Source organism: Schistocerca piceifrons, chromosome 4 (genome assembly GCF_021461385.2).
Source record: "Schistocerca piceifrons isolate TAMUIC-IGC-003096 chromosome 4, iqSchPice1.1, whole genome shotgun sequence".
Taxonomy (NCBI): Eukaryota; Metazoa; Arthropoda; class Insecta; order Orthoptera; family Acrididae; genus Schistocerca; species Schistocerca piceifrons.
In genome coordinates, this window is record NC_060141.1 from 543,988,333 (window position 1) to 544,008,861 (window position 20,529).

Below are 20,529 nucleotides of genomic sequence, written 5' to 3' on the forward strand. Positions count from 1 at the left end.
CCGTTATAAAACAAGCCGTGAAAGTTTATAAACAATAAGATAGTGCACGACCACTTTGGTAATGGTATTTTCTTATTTTGATTCCCAGATCCTCCTGCATTCAATCTGATGGGCAAACGGATACCGGTATTTGAAACTGTGCCTGGAAGAATTTTCCGCTAGAAATTGTCTTCAAAATTTCGTAAGGTCTTTCGAGATCACGTGATCAAATTTTCGCAGGTCGAAATAGTTTTTAGTATGGGAATGAGTCGGTCAGTCTCTCTACTTACCAGTCCGCATCATATTCCGTTTGTCGCGAGGAAACTGTGAATGCAAAACATACCGAAAATATATACTAAATCTTATGATCTCTAATATGCATTGACTCACAAAAAAACCCTTACGTACAAATGAACGTAATAAAATTTACACAGCGAGTTATATTGTGCCAATTGCTGCCGAAAAACATCGAGAAACGAAAATTTATCTGTAACACCTAGTGCTAAATGCTATGCAACGCACGCGTACTAGAAGCTAATAGCGACCATGTGTAAAAATGTGTCCACTGCAGATCATATCAGAATCAATAGGATTATATAAAAAACAACCTACTGTAACAAATCATTTAAACTGTGGATGCCTAGCGTCATGTCACAGTAGTGTGTAGGTGAGAGACGGTGGGTTGGTGCCGAGACGGAACCAGCAGTTTAATGCTTATGCTGCTATTAAAGTCGACTTATGGCTAGAGATAAATGTTAACCTTCGTTACGCCTACCACATTAAAGTGGTATTCCATCTCATTGAATGGTTCCTTATGATAAGGACACTGAAAACAGCGAAAAAAATGGGAACTATGACATCAATATTCTTTCGCTCGCGACCAGATTTAGAGACGTGTGTACAGTAACATGTAACAATCGTACTATTAAATATGATGTGTAACCGCCAATCATTGCATGTAGAGAGCAAGAGGAAGCTAGCTGTCAGATGATTCCTTACTCACATTTATTAACTTTTAACATGATAAGTATGAAGAATTAAAGATTAAGCCGTAATTATCGTAGTTTTGCGGATCTCTCACAAAGCGACAGGGTAATTTAAGCAGTCAACCGAGAAAGGAAGTAGGATTCGTTTAGCATCGAATCAAGCGCGAGATACAACGCTGCTGTAGATACACTTGGTAATATTCACAAGAAAATGCATTGTGCACAACGGCGAAACATTTATACGCGGAAATCGGGTACTATTTGACTGCAAGTAGTACTTTCCTTCCACAAAAGCTACAATGACAAAAACGTGAAAAAAGGGAGAAACTGAAGAGAGAAAGTGAAAGCTACTGCTGTGGTCTTGCAGCAAGCGCGCTATGAATTAAATGATGTACAGTAAAATAAAATGTCACAAAACTGGAGATTCGTGGTTATTAACATTACAGTACCATAGCACATATTCTCACAAGAAACGAAAGAAGCTCAGAAATTATGTAGTCGATAAAACCGTGAAAGAGGCAATGATAAGAAACAAAATTGTGGGAGATGAGAAGAATTAAAAGTGTTATGAGAAGTGAACTTTAGCCAAGAAAGAGTAATCGTTGTCATTGTGTATATCCTAACGTTTGTATTAGCTGTGACAATAAAGGAATTGTAAGGCTGAAACAAAAAATTCATTTGCGGAAGTGCATTACGAGCAAATGTCGGCATCTTAAATGTCTCTCCACAAGGATTTAATGTCACGACTCATTTTTTAGAAGAGCGAAATGCACACAATGAAATAAATGCAGAATATACGTCTTCTGGTCTTAAACGTGTCATCCCAGTTCTAAATGTTTATTTGACATATTTAGTTTCGGCAACCAATTCGTCAATTAAAATTTTAAAATTGTGTTGCTGAAGATGCTTGGGTACTCGGGAATCAAAATACTGCCGTTTGCCAAATATGCCCCCTCTTAAAATAAATGCTTTGCTTAGGGAATAAACTGAAATTACTTAGCCAAAATAAAATAAAAGAAGTCGCCTTTCACAGTTTTCGCGTTCTGTTTTGTTGGTAGCGCTTGCGCGCTAGTCCTACGCCTTCAAAAGCTGAGGACAGATGCCGATTCAGTAGCAAGCTGGAAGCTGTACGCGGATGAAATGAGGGAGTAGTAAAGTGCTTGTTTAACACCTGCCAGCCGTTACACCTGGGTTGGCTGTGATGTTCCTACCGTCTTGACGTGAATTTACTTACTGTGATAGTCGAAAAAGAAGGCGGATATGTGTGTTAAATTAATGTAATAAAATAGTCTTTACTTACAGCGTGCGAAATGGCTGTGATTTCCAATGTTATGCGCGTGAAATTGATTTTGTTCGCCGTTATTTGTTTTATACTGTGGGAAGCATTAAGGACTGTTCCAAGTTTATCTTCAATTACTAACGCAGTAAGTTCAACCCCATGTGTTATATGACAGCATACAGTTGTTAGCTTACAGTTCTCATTCTGCAACTGACAGTAAAACCTCGAAAACATAGTAGATATTTGTTATCCTTTATTTTTCACAATCAGTGAAAGAAATACAGTGAATTTTCTATTAGTAAGGTGGAGGAGGGGGGGGGGGGGGGAGGTGAGAGGAAGGGGAGGGGGAGCATCGCACATCAGTGTAATTGATCTATAGAGCAAAACATAAAAAGAAGTATGATCTTGTTACAGCACATGGCATTACAAACGAAACTTGCGTTTTACTATCATATACCAAACTTGTGTGTAGGCTTACTCTTTTTCTTTGTGAAAAACCAACATGTAATTTTAATGAAAGTTGTTAAGTGTTGAAATTTTTTCTAGTATTAAATAATTAATTTCAGGATGACTGAACTGTTTAGGTATTTTATTTAATTTCTCTTGTTAGTTCACAATATTGGTTTGCTTTTCCAGGGCCCTGCTACACTTGACCGTGGTGGTCTTGTTTCTCTGAGAACACCTCTCAGTCCTGTTGAAGTTGCTGTTTACTATGAAGCACTGTGCCCAGATTCACGAAGTTTCATTACAAGGCAGTTACTGCCTGCATTCTTGAAAGGCCCTGGTTTGATCAATCCTGTTCTGATTCCATATGGGAAAGCCGAGGTAAGCAATTAATGACTAGTATGAGATATAATGTGCCAAGTGTTGTAGAAAATCTTATCTTGTAAGTGAGCCCTCGGAGAATACTGTGTAGGTATAAGGCATAATACTCAGAATATCACAGAATATGCATATGTAAATATAAATTTTGTGGAAAATGCTAGAGTTGTCATTAATAAGATATTCCAATGTTTTTCTGTCTACAGCTTTCACTATATTTTTTAAATCAATACCTGTGTTTAACAATGTTTCAAATCGTTGTACAATTCTAATTTATGTTGAATTAGATGTACTTTTCATTGCAATTGGTCTATAGTGAGGAGCTCAAGGATATAGAACATGTCAGAACAACAAGAATACACAACGAATTTTTACAACGAAAAACAGATACGAGTATACTAATGTACCTTCCACAGATCCCAAGTGGAATGATTGTCGTGGAGATGGTCTGAAGCAGAAAAAACATATTTTCATTTATAACGTAATAAACACGTAATAGAAGAATCATATTACAACACTACACTGAATTTATGCAGAAGTCAAGGTTGCACTAATATTTAGATTATTTTATATTATTAGTTGCGCGTGCGCCCACACACACACACACACACACACACACACACACACACACACACACACCAGTAGTTTCTACTATTGGCAGTTAAACTTTTTATTGCTGCCGGTAAGTTATTGAAAATGAAAATGTGTGTTCCTGAATAATGGCCACCTTTTTGGACTAAAGTAAATGACTTCAAGACTTTGTGAAGATTAACCTACTTCTAGTATTGATTTCATGTTGGTTTGAAAACAGGCATATATATTAATGAAAGATTTCATTAAGGAAGAAATTATTTGAAAGCAGTAACTAATGCCCCTAGTTCCCTAAACAGGCCTCTGCAAGTTTTCGTCAAAATGAACAGTCAGGATTGCAAAAATTGAGTGGTTTCGGCTTATATACAAGCCATTTTCAGAATTTCTTGGCCCCCTATGGCTGGTGCTGACGGCTCCTCAGATTTCTCAGTGTACCGTAATCGTACACTGCATTGTTTCCATGAGAGATCCGAGGCACCGTCAACACCAGCCGTAGGGAGCCAAGAAATTCTGAAGATGGCTTGTATATAAGCCGATACTGATCAATAAAGAAATATTATTGCAATCTCAACTGTTCATTTTAATGTAAATATAACATCGGGTCACTGCTCTCCATACACTGCATCATCAAAACCTCTGCAATTTGTTTGAGTTTGCACCACAAATAATTCTTACACATTTTTATTCCCAGGTATTCATTAAATTAATCTGAATTCTAGTAATAAACAACATCCACTAAAAGCTTTTCAAAAACATTTGCAGGAGAATAAATTTGAATGATTGCTTTCCCTATTCACTTGCTGACATACAACCAATGTGTGTTACCCTACTGTATACATTCATTCTTCTCAAGCACTGTGGCATCAATGTTCATTATTGAAGAAAGGATCTGTTCAGCACAGTATCGATTATTGACAAATTGTCATGTGCAGTTTCAAATGTGTGTCATTGATTTTACAGTAAGCTTTTAACACACTAACTGCAGTGAGGCCAACAGTAACCTCAGCAGAGCCGTCTGCTGTGGCTTCAGGCCTGGTGGCAGTCACTCATAGAATTGTGTATAAAATGGTCTTTTTATGCAGCAACACTGTGTATGTTGGTGTGATGAGACAATTAAAAAATACATGTAACTGTTGCTGTTATTAACATATTTAATTTGAGTGTGTGATTCGGAGCAACATGACACGGTGGTTAACACACTGGATTCATGTTTGGAAGGGTGTGGCTAAATTCCCATCTGGTCATGCAGGTTGAGATTTTCTGTGGTTTCTTAATTTGTTTTAAGGTCAATGCTGAAATGATTTCAGTGGTCAAAATTAAAGAAAGTCAAAGCTGATTTTATTTTCCTTCCCTTCCAACCTGGACTTCTGTTCATTGTCAGTCTGTAATGACTTCATTATCAACAGAACATTAAACCTTAATTTTGCATCCCTCAGTTTTTAATGATGAATGTCCATATGTTTATGTACATGCATTGAGCATCATTATTTGTGTACCAGCTAATAATTGGGTGATGCCCCCTCACATTCACACAAAATATAATGATCTGTCATCCTTTCTTGAATTTGGATCATTGTTATGTTGGCTAGAGTATGATACTACATCCGGCCCCCCTGCCTCCACCCAAAATAATAATAATAATCTTAGCTGACAGACTGATCTGTAGTCTAACAAATGTTTTGGTTACATTGAAAGTTCATAATTAGGTTGTGAGTTGCCAAAATCAACGAATATGAGGACCACATAAAGGTTATAACAGACTGACCTGTAACATAATCTAATGTTTGCGTTCACGCCATATTTAAATGCACTTTGCTACCTCTAACATGTGTTTCATCATAAAAACTGAAATGTAAATTCCAGAAACGTATATTAGAAAATGAACAAAACTCTTGAATATTTTGATGCTAGTATGTATGTGGGACATTCAAGAAGTAATGCAACACTTTTTTTCTGAAAGACATTTGGTTTTATTCATGAATCCAGTACACCATATTATTTCCTAGTCTTTTGGCTAAAAATCCTATTTTTCTACATAATCTCTGTTCAATGTGACAGCCTTATTACACCTTACTGAGAGGGCCTTTGTACCCTAATAGTACCACTCCACTAGTTGACGATCTTCAATGCTCTGATTTTCTGCCAAAACAAACTCAGTGACAGCTCTCTGCTTGGGATGCACCTGCTTCACAAATGCCATTTTGAAGGCTACATATAGCACTGGCATCTGTCAGAACTTCATGAAACTATTTAGGCTGAAATTGGAATATTCCACAATGTTCGACAAAAATTTCCACTTTTTTAATTGAAACTGGCCAATGAAAAAGAAAGTATTGCGTGACATTTTGAACCCATTCGTATATGCAAGAGAGTGTCCACTACATAACTTCTACATTTATGTAAGTAACACAATTTCATAACAACTTTCAAGTCGGATGTAAAACAATTTTTCTGTGGTTTCCTAGCTTTAACTTACTGAACATATCAGTCGTAAAATTTCAGCTCGTCATAAATCTATTTGCATTTCAGAATATAAAAATCTGAAACAAATAACATGTAAAACAGAGTAGGATCACCTAATTACTAGACAACAAAACAGAACAACTAGGGAACAACATCATAATTCATTATTATTCTGTCTTCATATGTGTCAACCTTCTCTGCTTATTTCTGTTTCAGCCACTATTATGTGTACATTTCAAAACCAAGTCGGCTTGACTGACAAGTGTGTTTCTTCCATCACACAGTATCAGTGTAATGGTATAGGTAGTGATGGTAAATGCATGAGAAATAAATGAAAGTTCTATTCAAAAGGTGAAACTCAAAATGGAACAGTAATAGTACATCAAAACTAAAGAAGTCAAGCTTTTGGGATAGTGCTACCATCGTCTCTAACAAAAAGCTAGGGAGAAGGGGAAACATGGGAGGATTATAAATAGCGGTAGGATGGAAACTGATTCAATAAAGAAAGAAATATGTCCAGAGAACAACGAAGGATACATAGAAAATGTTATGAGAAATGGACAAAGAAATAGAACTTTCTGGTTTAATATTCATTGTCTTTTTGTCTTTTGTGTATTTGATGGCACTATACCTTAATACTGGATGTCTGTGTGTATAGCTTTTATAGGCTTTAAAAAGGCAGTTTATTCAGTTGGCTATCCTGCTGTTATGGAAGCCTTATTTGTGCAAGGACTAGACTATGTTAAAGTTCTGTGCCATATGTATGAAACTTCTACAGCTGATGTCAGTGTTAAATAATCATCTCAAGAGTTTCCAACTCGCAGAGGAGTGAAACAAGGCAATCTCGTCTCTCCCAAGCTGTTCTCCACCATTTTGGGAGGGATAGTGTCAAAATTTAACTATGAATAAAATGGAATTAGAATCATCAGGAAGAGGTTTAACAACTTGAGATTTGTAGATGACATTGTGCTATGGCCAAATAATATTGAAGAATTACAGATTTTGGTATTGGATCCTACTTCAGAATGTCAGGCATTGGGAGTGAACATAAACCTTTCGAAGACAAAAGTTATGTCTATTAAACAGTGCACAGTAGAAAATCTATAACTCAAACATATGCTACTGTACAATGCCAGAAAGTCCAATTATTAGAGACAATGATCAGTTTATCCACTATAAAAAACTATTATTGCATAGAACCATGTCAGCACTCACATGTCCCTATCAACAGTTCAGTGGCAAAGTTAATTATTTCTTTTAGGCACAAAACACAGTTCATATTTACATGAAATGTCACGGTTCACACTTAGTTCTAGCCTGTAGTTATTGGGAAAAATACACTATGATTGTTCATTTAAGTCACTCTGTAATGAGAATTGCCATGTCCAACAGTATCTCACTCCAGTGACAATGACATCACACACATTATTGTTAATTACAACACAGCCCAGTTAAAATGTTTATTCATTTGAGATACAGAAATCACTCGAAAGTTATTAAACATTAATGTTATTTAGGTTCAAGAATATCGGTGCATATAGAACATGATGCATTGTAATGATGTTAGTCTACACTGGGAGCGTACCCAACATAGGTATTACAAACAAGCCAACTGACAGTTGTGAGTGATACCTGATTACTTAAATATGGCCATAAGAATAAACTGTTATTTTGTAAACTGCATCATACTTTTAAAATTGGCTAGATCTTACTGTTATGGATAAACTTACAGAATTAATCTTAGTTTGGCTTATAGAAAATGTTATTTGTTAGAAATTTAGAAAAATACGTAGTACTGGCGGAAATAAAGCTGTGAGGATGGGGCGTGAGTCGTGCTTGGGTAGTTCAGATGGTAGAGCACTTGCCTGCGAAAGGCGAAGGTTCCGAGTTCGAGTCTCGGTCCGGCACACAGTTTTAATCTGCCAGGAAGTTTCATATCAGCGCACACCCTGCTGCAGAGTGAAAATCTCATTGTGGATACATGAACATTATTATCCTTCTGCAATATGTCCTTTTTGTATACATGTGTGAGAGCCATATTCCAAATTACAATTACAATTTATGATATATTACATGATGTTATTAATTAGCAAGTTAGTCAGTGCTGTATGTCATTTAGTACTATAGAAAAATTAAAATCACAAAAGCCAAAGATCAGAATCTAACAATAGGTATGACAAAATCTGGCATGGGAAATGACAAAGTTTATAAGACTAGTGTTAATTATTGCATGTGGCAATTAATTTCACGTGATTTGAAGCACTTTACAGGAAAATGGGACTGTCAGATTTCCTGTTAGTATGGGTCTCCGTTCTCAAGTGTAATGATTGGATTATAGGATTTTGCACGTTGCGAACTGTAGTACTAACATCAGTTGTTTATATTTTCAAATTATGAATGCCCTAACAAAAGCTAATTGTATCAATGTAAACAGAAAAACCAAAACAATAACCTGAACAATAAATTCAAGTGAAATTAACACTAAATAAGATCTGGAGATTTTCTTAGGAGTGTTACTTGGCAATAGGTAAATCCATTGAAAATAAGATAAAAATTAGCGAACAACTTTGGTTATTTATAGGAGTAGAAAAACTTAACAGGTGAGAAGAACCGTCCTTGGTATGTCACCATCATGAATATATAAGACAGAAACTTAGAACTGCAAAGTGAGGCATGAAAAGGTCTGTGTTGTGACTTACAAGGAAAGGCAAAAAAGGCAGAAGACATCAGATCAGTTATTGACATCAAAGATATCCTTGAGAGAATAGCAACTGTGAAATAGCAATGGGCTGGTCATGGTGTTAGAAAAAATGATTCACTGATGCACAAGGGTGAAACTGGAATGGAATAGACAGACAGACCATGAGGTAGACTGCCAGATCAATGGGACAAAGACCTGCAGAAGATCGGTGTTGTGAGCTGGCTGAATATCGTGCAAGGCTGTTGCAAACAAGAAGAAGAAGTTGCAGATGTACCTGAACTTAGTACTTGGAGAGGCCATATCATTTAATGATGGAAATAGGTGGTGGTGGTGGTGGTGGTGGTGATACCTTAATTGTTACAATGTTGGTGATTGGTAACCAATATAACTAACCTAGTCTTTTAAACTTTGTTACATAAGTTGAGTGAATTTTTAGACTTATGTAAATGAATTGTTTGTATGGAAGGAGTTACTCATCTTTTTATTCATTTGTGTGCAGACCAGAGAAACACCAACTGGTTACGAATTTACATGCCAACATGGACCCGTAGAGTGCCAGGGTAATAAAGTGCATGCATGTGCTGCTGCCATCATTGGAAGTAAAGAGATGCAAGTGAAATATGTAGCATGCATGATAAGCAATAACATGAATCCAGAAGAAATTGGAGAAAGGGTGAGTCATCTGATTGAGTAAATTGACACATTGTCACCTGTGATGTCACCTCTTTTGAAAATAATGTGTAGCTGTTTTGTAACTATACATATAAGTTACTTAAACTGATAGATTTACTGGAAACAGTTATCAGCATGAAATGAAACTGTTTCCACTAAAGAAACTCTACAATTGCTCATGAATGTGAAAGAATTGCTGGTAAAAATCTTTAGTGGAATATAATGGAAGGAGTAAAGCTAACAATTCATCATAGTTGAGGTCTTGAGTAGTCAATATGCATAAAAATGAAAATACTACTAAACTATCGAATAATGTTCTTCTAACAGAATACACTTACAACTGCATGGCTACATTGCCACTGCCGATGGTGCTGCAACTCGAAGAAGCTGCAACTCTGAAGGAGGACTCGTGAGAAAGCATGGCAAAATTTTCAGTCTTGTTTGTGTGCCAGCTGATCTCTCAATGACTCAGCAGTATGGTGAAATGTTATCTTTGCTCCTTCCTATATTAATAAAGTAATACATTGATGTCAATAACCAGCATACTTAAATGGCAAAATTTGTCTGTGTGTCGGGGGGGGATCCAATTACTCATATGTGATACATATGATCTGATGAGACAGAACATTATGAGCAGTTGCTTTATAGCAAGTTGGTTGACTTTTCGACACATCACAGCAGAGATTCTGCGAGGCATGGATTCAACAAGTTCTTGATAGGTTTTTCGGTGGTATGTAGCACCACATGTCTAGACACAAATCATCCAGTTCCTGTAGAATGAGGGCCAGTGGTGTATGGGCACAGGGCTGGTATCCAATAATGTTAGACTGGTCACATCAGGTTCAGCTCAGATGAATTTTGTTGCCAAAACATTAAAATAATTCCACGGGTTGCCACATATCCTGATTTGCGGAATGGGCATGCCCCCAACTTCCATATTCTGTGATTAGATGTCCGGCATCTTGTCACTTACTCATGGTTTCACTGCCCTGCAACCCTTTTTCTGTAGATGCTCACGACATTAGCACACTAACAGCTGACTTCGTCGTTTCTGAGATGCTCATTCCCGGGTGCCAGGCCATAACAGTCTGCCCTTTGTCAAAGTCTCTAACAGAAGAGGATTTCTGTATTTGCAGCCCATATCATCACTAGAATGATTTCCCATTCATTCTGCTCCATTTATATCCCTTTCATTACTGTGTTACATGCTCTGTGTCACCAGGCAGCATTCAGTCGTGTGGTGGGAAATGTTTGTACTGTTTTCGCTCATCATTACATTTAATATTCTGTTTCTATCTTGTGCCTGACACAGGCAAAGTTTAAACACTAGTTACTGTAGCTTCTCATTGGATATCCTGTATAATAGTAATTTTGTGCAGTGAAAAAGAAAGAAAGAATTTAATTTCATAATACAACCTTTGTCTGCTAGAAATGCATTGAGAAATGGTCCATTGGCATCTCATACATGCTCATGTAACATAAAAGTGGCGCACCACACATAAATGGATTTGTATGTAATGCTTCTCTTCATAACTTCTGATGTGATATGTAGGAATATTATGAATCTTTGTTATGCGGTGCAAATTGGACCTTCCAAAAGATTGCTTATATGTTTGTTCGCTCATTCCCAGGTCAGTTTAAATCACTTCCCCACACACGATGCAGTGCTAGTGGCTGCCATGCATAGATTGCCCATTTAAAAACTGCTTTTTGATAGTAAACAGCAAGAACATATAAGGATTTTGTTGATATGAGAACACCAGAATAAGGTGAAAAATTTGTCTTTTTCAGGGAAACCACCACATTGTAAATTTCTATGAGGTATTGAAACTAAACTTGAGTATTAGGCTGGAGTTAAGGAGAGTTGACAGTGCTATCTAGGGGACTGTAGTAGGGTGTGCACTGATATGAATGAAAGGTCCCGAGTTCGAGTCTCGGTACGGCACACGGTTTTAATCTGTCAGGAAGTTTCATATCCGCGCACACTCCACTGCAGAGTGAAAATCTGATTCTGGAAACATTCTGGTATCATATAGTATTTATCACATCTGTTTTATGGGGCAGTGTATAGTTACTAAAGAAAAGTTTTGGCAGCTTCTACCAAACTATAATCACATCTTAATTCTTGTCGAATTCTAAGGTGAAGATTGCAACAGACATTTTTTGATTCCTTAAAATAGAGATCTTTAGTAATTCGTAACATAGAATTAAAAATAGGGATTCAGTTTCATTGTCTTTGAGTTGAGTGTGACTACATACATATTTACGTCACTGGATGAAAAATATGTGTAAGTTCAAAGTCATTTTATTTGTTATAATGGAGATATCTTAATTTTAAACTGAAACATTTTTTGCTCTTTAAATAATTATTGTAACAACTGCAATTTTGAAAATGGTCTAAAGGAGACATTGCAGATTGACAGTGAAACATAGTTTTTTTACTATATTATGTGCATCACAACTACTGCAGTGCTCATTATAGTCAGAAAAATCTGCAGATAAATGTGTCATTTTCTTATACAGACACTGAAATTGTGCTGCTTTAATTCAATGAAAATAGATGTACGCTATATGATTTACAGTATTTGAAAAATAGTTTCACGCCTCTTCCTTTCCTATTAAAATTTGGAGCAGAAAACTCCAAATGACATGTTTCATTGGCCTCCTCATCATTAGTTGTTATATTTATGTTTGTCACTTGTGATAATTGTTTGGTTTTAATATTTGTGAAAGTCAGTTTTAGCTTATTTTGATGAAATTAGAGTAAAAGATTTTGTTAATTATTTTTCATTCGACCGGAGCTGGTCTGGGAGACGGTTTTCAATTGGGAGTGGGGTATCACCTACAAAACAAAAAAGAAATTTCAGGTTGCTTTCAATGTAACAACTGGCATTGATATAGTATCAAATACAACAAGACACATTGAATTGTTGTTTTACCAAATTAAAAAATAATAATTTTATACAATTGATGTTACAGTTGCTCTTTATTTCTTGTTCTCAAATCTCAAGTGTTCTCTGAAGTGCACTACTTCTTATTCTGTGTATCTGTAGTGAAGTAATGAATGATTCACTGATGAGAAGGCTTTTGTTAGGTCACAGAAATTGCTGTATCTAATGAGAAGATTCTCTTCTTTGCAAAATTTGCTAGTTATATTTATAGTGGTTCCCTTTCTGAAAGCTAACCTTTTTTTTTTTTTTTTTTTTTTTAAATCTGTATTGTGAGGAATATTTACTTTGTTTTGTAGCAATCTTTTCAGATATTAATATATTAAGCATACAGTATCATCAACTGATATGAAAACCTTATTTTACCAGTTACTAATCATCATCATTATGAGTGATTAAAATTAGTAACGATCAAAACCAGTGCCAATGATTTGTATCAGTTGATGGTGGTACAAGACGCCTATGCTTTTCAGTTACTTTGGAGCAAACTTTAAGGAGAGAGGTTGGGAAGTAATTTTCCATAATTTCTGTTGATCACCTTCTGAGCAGTTGAGTTCTTTTTACCTTGGAATACTTTAGCAACATTTGGAAAATATCTAATTTTCCAGAACTAACTATAGTCACTGTATATGAAATAAAATTATGCGCACTGTTGATTACACTGGTGCATACTCTGTGCCCTGCACTTGAATTTTTGTTTTTCTGAGGAACAATAGCCACATCTTAACCCTTTAAGTGGGTGTGACACATATATCCGTCCATTCTCTGTTAATTCATATTGGGTTGGACGGGTATATCTACACATTTCGTTTCCGGCTTGTAGCTAGTGGGAATGATGAGTTATTGACCTGTCATTGAAACAGTGGTATTAGTTGACCCTCATCCAATAATAGCAGCTCTCTTCAGGCGACACGATGTGTTCTGGGCTTGTTATAAAATTTCCCACTCGAGCACGCATCAACAGTATGTGTCCAGTGAAGCAGCCACAAAAGTGTGCCTTTTTCATCTGTAGTTACGGCACGATTAGTAAGTGATCTTTTGTAATGGCGCGCAGTGCGAAGTTTCCTTGCATGCTGCACCTTGCTTTAAAATGTTTCATACTGAAAACTAAGTGATATATTGTCACAGTAATTTTTTGTTAACTTCTGCAATATATCTTATCCATTCCCATCCAATATTATCTTAAACTGAAAAATGAAAACTTGAAGGAAAATTTTAATGTGTGAGAAAAGTACATGGCACCACTGCAGCAAGGCATGCTGGCGCATATTACCCACTGAGGAAGAGGTGCATGCACAAACTACCCACTTAACAAGTCAAGAGTTTTTTTTCCTGAAGGTCACCTTGTGCTGATACTCTGTCACGCCTAAATTAGATTTTACAACATTTATATATATTTCATTGAAACAACATGACATCTGTAAAAGAAATTACAATATCAGAATTTTAAAATGAAATTTCAAAAGTTTCTTTGCTTTGAACCATGGCTCCAAATTTTTATTTGATAACAGAACACAATGCATTTGTGTTACTTCTGTACACAATTTATCTTGCTTTTTTTCTGAATACATTTTTTTATTTTATTTTTTTATTAAAAATGAAACTCCTCCAGCTGTACTTAAGATTTCATATTTAATTGGCTACTAGTTTTGACGTTGCGTCAACGGCACCTTCAGACTCATACGCTCTGATGATACCAATTGTGTGGAGCATGTATTGGTCTCACCACGGAATTCTAGTACTCGGCCATACACAATTGATATCATCAAACTGTACGGGCCTGAAGATGGCATTGACGCAACGTCGAAACTAGTCACCAAATAAATGTGAAATCTTAAGTACAGCTGGAGGAGTTTAATTTTCAATAAAAATTATACCAGGTGATGCCCCATCACCATCCAATTTAAATATGGATGTACAAAGAAAATTTTTTTTATTGATTAACGTTGTTTAACATACACTGCAAAAATGAAGACTCCTGCCAAACTTCAGGCTAACTCACTATGCAGCTGCCTGTTTGTAGCAATAAAGATTGTATCATTTAAAGCACTATTAGTGTCTTTAAAACACATTTTCTTCATTCACAAGTACCCCCTTGGTTCACACTGCCTGTGAAATATCAAGATATTGAAAGAGGAGCCCCAGATACAAATCAGATTGATTTGGAATGTGTGAAAGTATGCAATTATAAATACTATATTATGAGAAGGAAAGTCACTACTCGCCATAACGGAGATGCTGAGTCGCAGATAGGCACAACAAAAATATTTTCACTATTTTTTTTTTTTTTTTTTTGTTGTGCCCATCTGCGACTCAGCATCTCCGCTATATGGTGAGTAGCGACTTTCCTTCTCATAATATTGTTTCATTCCATCCTGAATTTTCCATTGTTTGATTTCAATTACAAAGACTGATGTTCAGATGTGGGGATGGCTACAAAAAATTGGGAAAATATTTAAATGTGGTTGTGAAGTTTTGGCATATAAGAGATGCATGTTTACAAACTTATCTTCCATTAGCACTCCTTTTTCCCCCAAGACAATAATGTGAGGTTAGGTCCATTATAGAATTGTGTTCATTTTTACTGATTGTCTTTTTTGTGTAATGTGTTCTTAGAGGGAGAATGACAAAAAACGAAATCCTCTGAAAACTACAAGACATTACTAAAAACTGTGTGATATGTTTTATGAATTAATTTAAGAACCTGTTAAAGAACTTTATGACTCTCTGTTACAAAGCCTACTTTGAAATGGGATTACCGTGGTAATTGAAATAGGAACATACGCTTTGGAAGTAGATATACAGTGAAAATTGATTGCTCTATTACACAAAAACTTTTATTGTGCACATTTTGGAGCTTTCTCATGTATTTTTACAGATGTGGTGTCCATGTTTACTCCTGTTAGCATCTTGATAGATCAATTCCCTTCTTTGCTGTTGTTACACTTGTAAATTGTCATATCCATTATGTTTTCTAACATGTGTAATTAGCTTTCCTTTTTTTTAAGTGTGCCACCAAGCTCGGTATTGCTTGGGACCCAATTCTGCAGTGTTCAAGAGCAAGGGAAGGAAATGAGCTGCTAAAAGCAAATGGTGATGCTACCTATGCCTTGAATCCGAGTGTATCGTTTATACCAACAATAACACTGAATGGAGTAAGTAACACAAGAATGACATTTATTTCCTAGTTTAGGATAGTTTAGGCTGCACTGTACAGAGGTGTTTGAAGCCACGTAAATATACAGTAATCAGTTTACAGTGCTCTATACTCAGTTCATGTTACATTTGTCTGATGCATCATAATGACCTGGAATGAGTCAGTTTTCAAGTTATTTATTGCAATTCATAATGGTTGCTTACTGTCATTATATAAGTGAATTTTTTAAATATTAAAAAAAATTGATATAATTTTTGATTGCATTAAAATAACTCAAGTGGTATATTAATGATGCAGTGTAAGTGATTAAGTAATATGTTACTGGAATATTTGTTATAAGGGGTGTTGCAAACATATTATACAGGTGGTAGAGGATTCTAAACAGTATTTTGAGGTACGGAATAGTAAGACATGAGTATTCTGTTTCTTATTGGCTCAAACAATAAATACTTCACGACAGTTCAAGATCATAGCAGCTGTTCGAAGCGATGAGTGGCAGTTGTACTGTACACATTATAATGTTGAATATTTTGCTGTGTTGCTAGGACCTTGCCAACCAGTTCCTACTGGCATTTCATACAGCAAAAATTTCATTACCCTGGAGGAGAGGTGTCCACTAGAAAGAGATCTGAAAAACACATTGGCTATGTGACAAGACCCCTTCATATTCTAGTGATGAGTATGCCTGTTGTTTCAGTGCTCTCAGACAGTAATATTAAGGTAGGATGGTGCTCTGTTATGTTGAAAACATAACAACTTACAGGCAATGAGAGATAATGTACTCACTGCGACAGCTCATCTCAACTCTGCACAAAAAAATGTGCACCATTCAAATTGAGTCTTCTTAGTTGATTTGGCATAATTTCAGCTCACATTTTCATAGAGAATCTCCTTCACTCCAGCTAGGACTATTGCAGCCAGTGAAAATATCATCACAATTGAAATATGGTTCAGCTGTGAATGATACAAACTGTAGTATCTTCAACATTGGAATACCGTGCTGGTTAGCCTATTGAAAAAATTGAACTCTGGGTTTCATGTGGGTGTCACCTGGGTGTATTACTTGCACATGTTGCTTTTGACTGAGGTGCAATTGCTGTTCAACGAGTACTGTCAACACTGTATTCTTCAAAGTGTGCATTTCATGGAAAGTTGACCGGTGTCTGTTGACGAATCTTCACTCACAAGCCAATACTCTCTCTTTAAATTATAATGTGCAGACAAGTCTTTGTTGATAATTTTGACCAGCTCTTTGTAGCTTAAACGACCTCGTCTCTCCTAAGTTTCTATCTACAATTATAAATTTCTGTCAATGAAAGTGCAATCTGCTGCGAAACTTTTGCCTGTACCTTAATTTCCTTTTACATCGTGCATTAAATACATGTTTGCCTTTTCCTGTAATGCATAATCCTCCATTTTCAATGACCAGTTGTGAACTGTAAACAGTGTGTTGTTTTTTGAGACACCCTATGAAGTACTCATTTCCATTGTTTCCTTATCTCAAAATACTCACTTTAGGGTTGTCTTCCATGTGTATAATTTTGTCCTCAAAGGTTTGGCACACCTTGTATAAAAGGATTACTCTACTGAACAATGGAAAATCCAGGATGGAATGTAACAGTATTATGAAAAGGAAAGTGCTGCTCACCATATAGTGGACATGCTGAGCTGCAGATAGGCACAACAAAAAGACTGTCACAATATAAGCTTTCGGCCAACAAGGCCTTTGTCAGGAATAGATGACACACACACACACACACACACACACACACACACACACACACACACACACACACCTGCCAGCCTCTGGCAGCTGAAGCCAGTCATCTGTTTTTGACAAAGGCCTTGTTGGCCGAAGGCTTATATTGTGACAGTCCTTTTTGTTGTGCCTGTCTGCGACTCAGCATCTCCGCTATATGGTGAATAGCAACTTTCCTTTTCATCATATTGATCACGCTATTGAGTTTGAAAGTGTGCTACTGAGCTATACAAGAGTAGAATTATCATCACATAAACATTTATAAAAGGATCATAGTGTCTGACCATATGAAGTTGGGTGCTTCCATGTCATGACTGTGGTACAATATGTCAGTGGGTGCATGAAAGTGCATTTGGGTGTGTGTTGTAGAGCATGTTCCAGGTTCACCAGATGCAACAGAAAGAGGCTTTTACTTGTATGAAAAGTGTGATAGCAAGTGAACCAAATGCAGAAATATTTTTGGCAACCTTTAGAGCTGTCAGTGAATTTACAGAATGCAAGTGTAAAAGTTGATGCGAATTAGTACAGATGGCGTTCCCTATATTATTTAACTTTGAATATTTTTTGTAGTTTTTATGTCTATAATGTGTAATATGGCATTTGATTATAAGAATAGTGCATTGTTTACTTGTTTGACTGTTATCACAGTGATAATGCCATCACTGTGATAACCAAACTCTGTATTTCGTTAAGGTGTATAAAGAGAACATTGCTAGGCCTACAAAGTATTATTGGTTACTCCTGCTTCGTCATGTTTGAGCTGTGTCAGTGTGTATTTTATTGTCCAGATTGAACAGGCTTTAAAGGAGTAAATGTGTTTGCATAAAGTAAGAACTTAATCATTGTGATCAGAGAAGTCCATATCCACAGCAATAATCTGAAACAAACTGAACAACAATTAGATAATATCGACTGTTTGTGAGCAATGATCTAACATGAACTGAATAGATAGATACGATTTCAGTCAAAATAAACCGTGCACTCTCATTATTAGGCAGTACAGTCTTGATGTTTTTTATACATTTTGTGAGCTGTTACTCTCAGTAATGCTTCTTCTAAATCGGTTTAGGGAATTTTAAAGTTTAAATCTGACCCTCATAATCTAGGGCTAGGCAAACCACAACATCCCAAATAAAAATGTCAGTACATGACGTGTGATGATCCGTACATTTAGATTGATAGTGTTGACTTGGATCTCATAAACCAGGTACCCACTTAGAATTTTACTGTTTATATCTTCTTTTTGTATAAATTATTATCTACGCTGGTGGCCAAGATTAAAGCAACAAACGGAAAATTTCCAAGGTTGGGTTTCTTTTGCCACAAAACAGTAAAGTAGAAACAATGTAAAGAATACAGAATGTAAACAACTGCAAAATGCATAATGGTAGACAAAAATGTTCTTTGGTTTTTCCAACTTAACGGATTTGTACACACATTCTGAGAACTGGTTAAGGTGCTCAGTATGGGGTGTGACCACCTCTGGCAACAATGCACACATGACAATGATAGAGGATGCTGAGGATGATGTAATCAGTCTCATGTTGAGGCAACAACACCCGTTCCCCTTGCAGAGCTGCTCGCAAGTTTCAGAGAGTGGTTGGTGGAAGCTGACGTGATGCAACCCATCTCCCCATGCATCTCAGACATACTCTATGGGATTCAAACTGGGAGAGTGAGCAGGCCGCACGCCATGGGTGCACCATCTTCCATTTCCAAGAGAACATCAGCCACTCATGCTCTATGAAATCGAGCATTATCATCCATCAATACAAAGTCTGGGCCCACAGCACCTCGCAACAACCACACATGAAGTCCCAAGATCTCGTCACAATACCTGAAAGCAGTTAAACCTTGCCAATTGACCCATACAATTTCATGAAGAGGTATTCATGTGGTTAACATAACCCCAGCCCACACCATTGGGGATCCCCTCAGTATCAGTCTCTTTCTAAAGTGTTTGGGTCCTGAAATAGAGTTCCATGTTCCCTTCAGATGCCAATCCATTGAGGATCACTCTCCGGACCAATTCGGGACTTGTCTATGAAACGAACATTGGCCCACTGTTCGACCACCCAGGTAGCATGCTGATGACTCCACTCTAAATGTTCCCTTCTGCAAAGATACATCAGAGGTACACAAACAGCAGTTCTCTGACAATAAAGGCCACTCTGCCAAAACTCTCTGTACATCGTTTGCCTCAATACAACACATCCAGTGGATGCTGCAGGATCAGATGCCAGTTGCTGTGCAGTACTAAGGCAATACTGTCATGCCCTTTCAGTCAAATAACAGTCCTCTCTTTCTGATGCCACAAATGATTGGCCCTGCTCTGGTCTTCGGGATACAGTTTCGATCTCTGTAAACCATCACCACATATGAGAAACAACAGAACAATTCACATTAAGCCATTGGGCCACTAAATTTGCGACTGTCCTGCTTTCATTCTTTCTATGGCGCTCTACCACAGAGAGTATGGTAGGCATCTTCTCTGTGCCATCTGTGACTGTGTACACAGCAATTTTGGAAGAGGTACTACCCACAAAAATTACCTTGTTTGATAGGTGCCCTGACATCATTGTTGGTGTGGTTGTCTGTTGACTGGAATGCCACCTTCCGTGCAGAACATGATCGTATGGACCTCTGTTGGCAGTTTGTATGATTACATCATGAATTAGACACAAAATGGGGAAATAGCGGTTTGTTGCTTTAATTTTTGGACACCAGTATAATTGCCTTTATGAGGATTTATTACTAATTACTAATATATTTTTAAATGGAATATCACAGAGTTCTATCAAAAGGGTAAGTTTTTGAAGCAAAACTATGTAGCAGAGATGTTGAGTCACAGACAGGCACAACAAAAAGACACAAGCTTGTGGCCAGAAGGCCTTCTTCTGAAATAGAAAACATACACACATTCATGCAAATGCAGCTAGTACACACGTGACCATTGTCTCTGGCTGCCAGGGTCAGATTGCCATATTGTCATTATTCCATCCTAGATTTTCCATTGTTTGCTTTTGTTTCTGAAGCAAAACTTGGATGTAATTGTGCCTAAAACTGGTAATATTGCTGTCGAGGAACTTAAACAAAATGTATTTTCTGACACAACTTGTAAATATGTGGATTAGAAGATGACAAATAAACATACTTAAGCTAATAATCTGAG

The 20,529-nt window shown here is 36.7% G+C and overlaps 1 protein-coding gene across 2 annotated transcripts in view; it reads left to right on the forward strand.

The window, feature by feature from the left end:
• The window catches only part of LOC124794796 (gamma-interferon-inducible lysosomal thiol reductase-like), a 29,497-nt gene that overhangs the window by 904 nt on the left and 8,064 nt on the right, over positions 1-20,529 (forward strand). Inside the window, exons 1-4 of one of the 2 annotated variants that reach the window (XM_047258451.1) lie at positions 2,070-2,389; positions 2,881-3,069; positions 9,321-9,494; positions 15,450-15,596. In XM_047258451.1, coding sequence (XP_047114407.1) covers positions 2,276-2,389; positions 2,881-3,069; positions 9,321-9,494; positions 15,450-15,596 — 624 coding nt within the window. In that variant the 5' untranslated portion in view covers positions 2,070-2,275. Of the gene's footprint in view, positions 1-2,069; positions 2,390-2,880; positions 3,070-9,320; positions 9,495-15,449; positions 15,597-20,529 lie in introns of those variants that run through there. The other variant, XM_047258453.1, reaches the window with a different exon arrangement.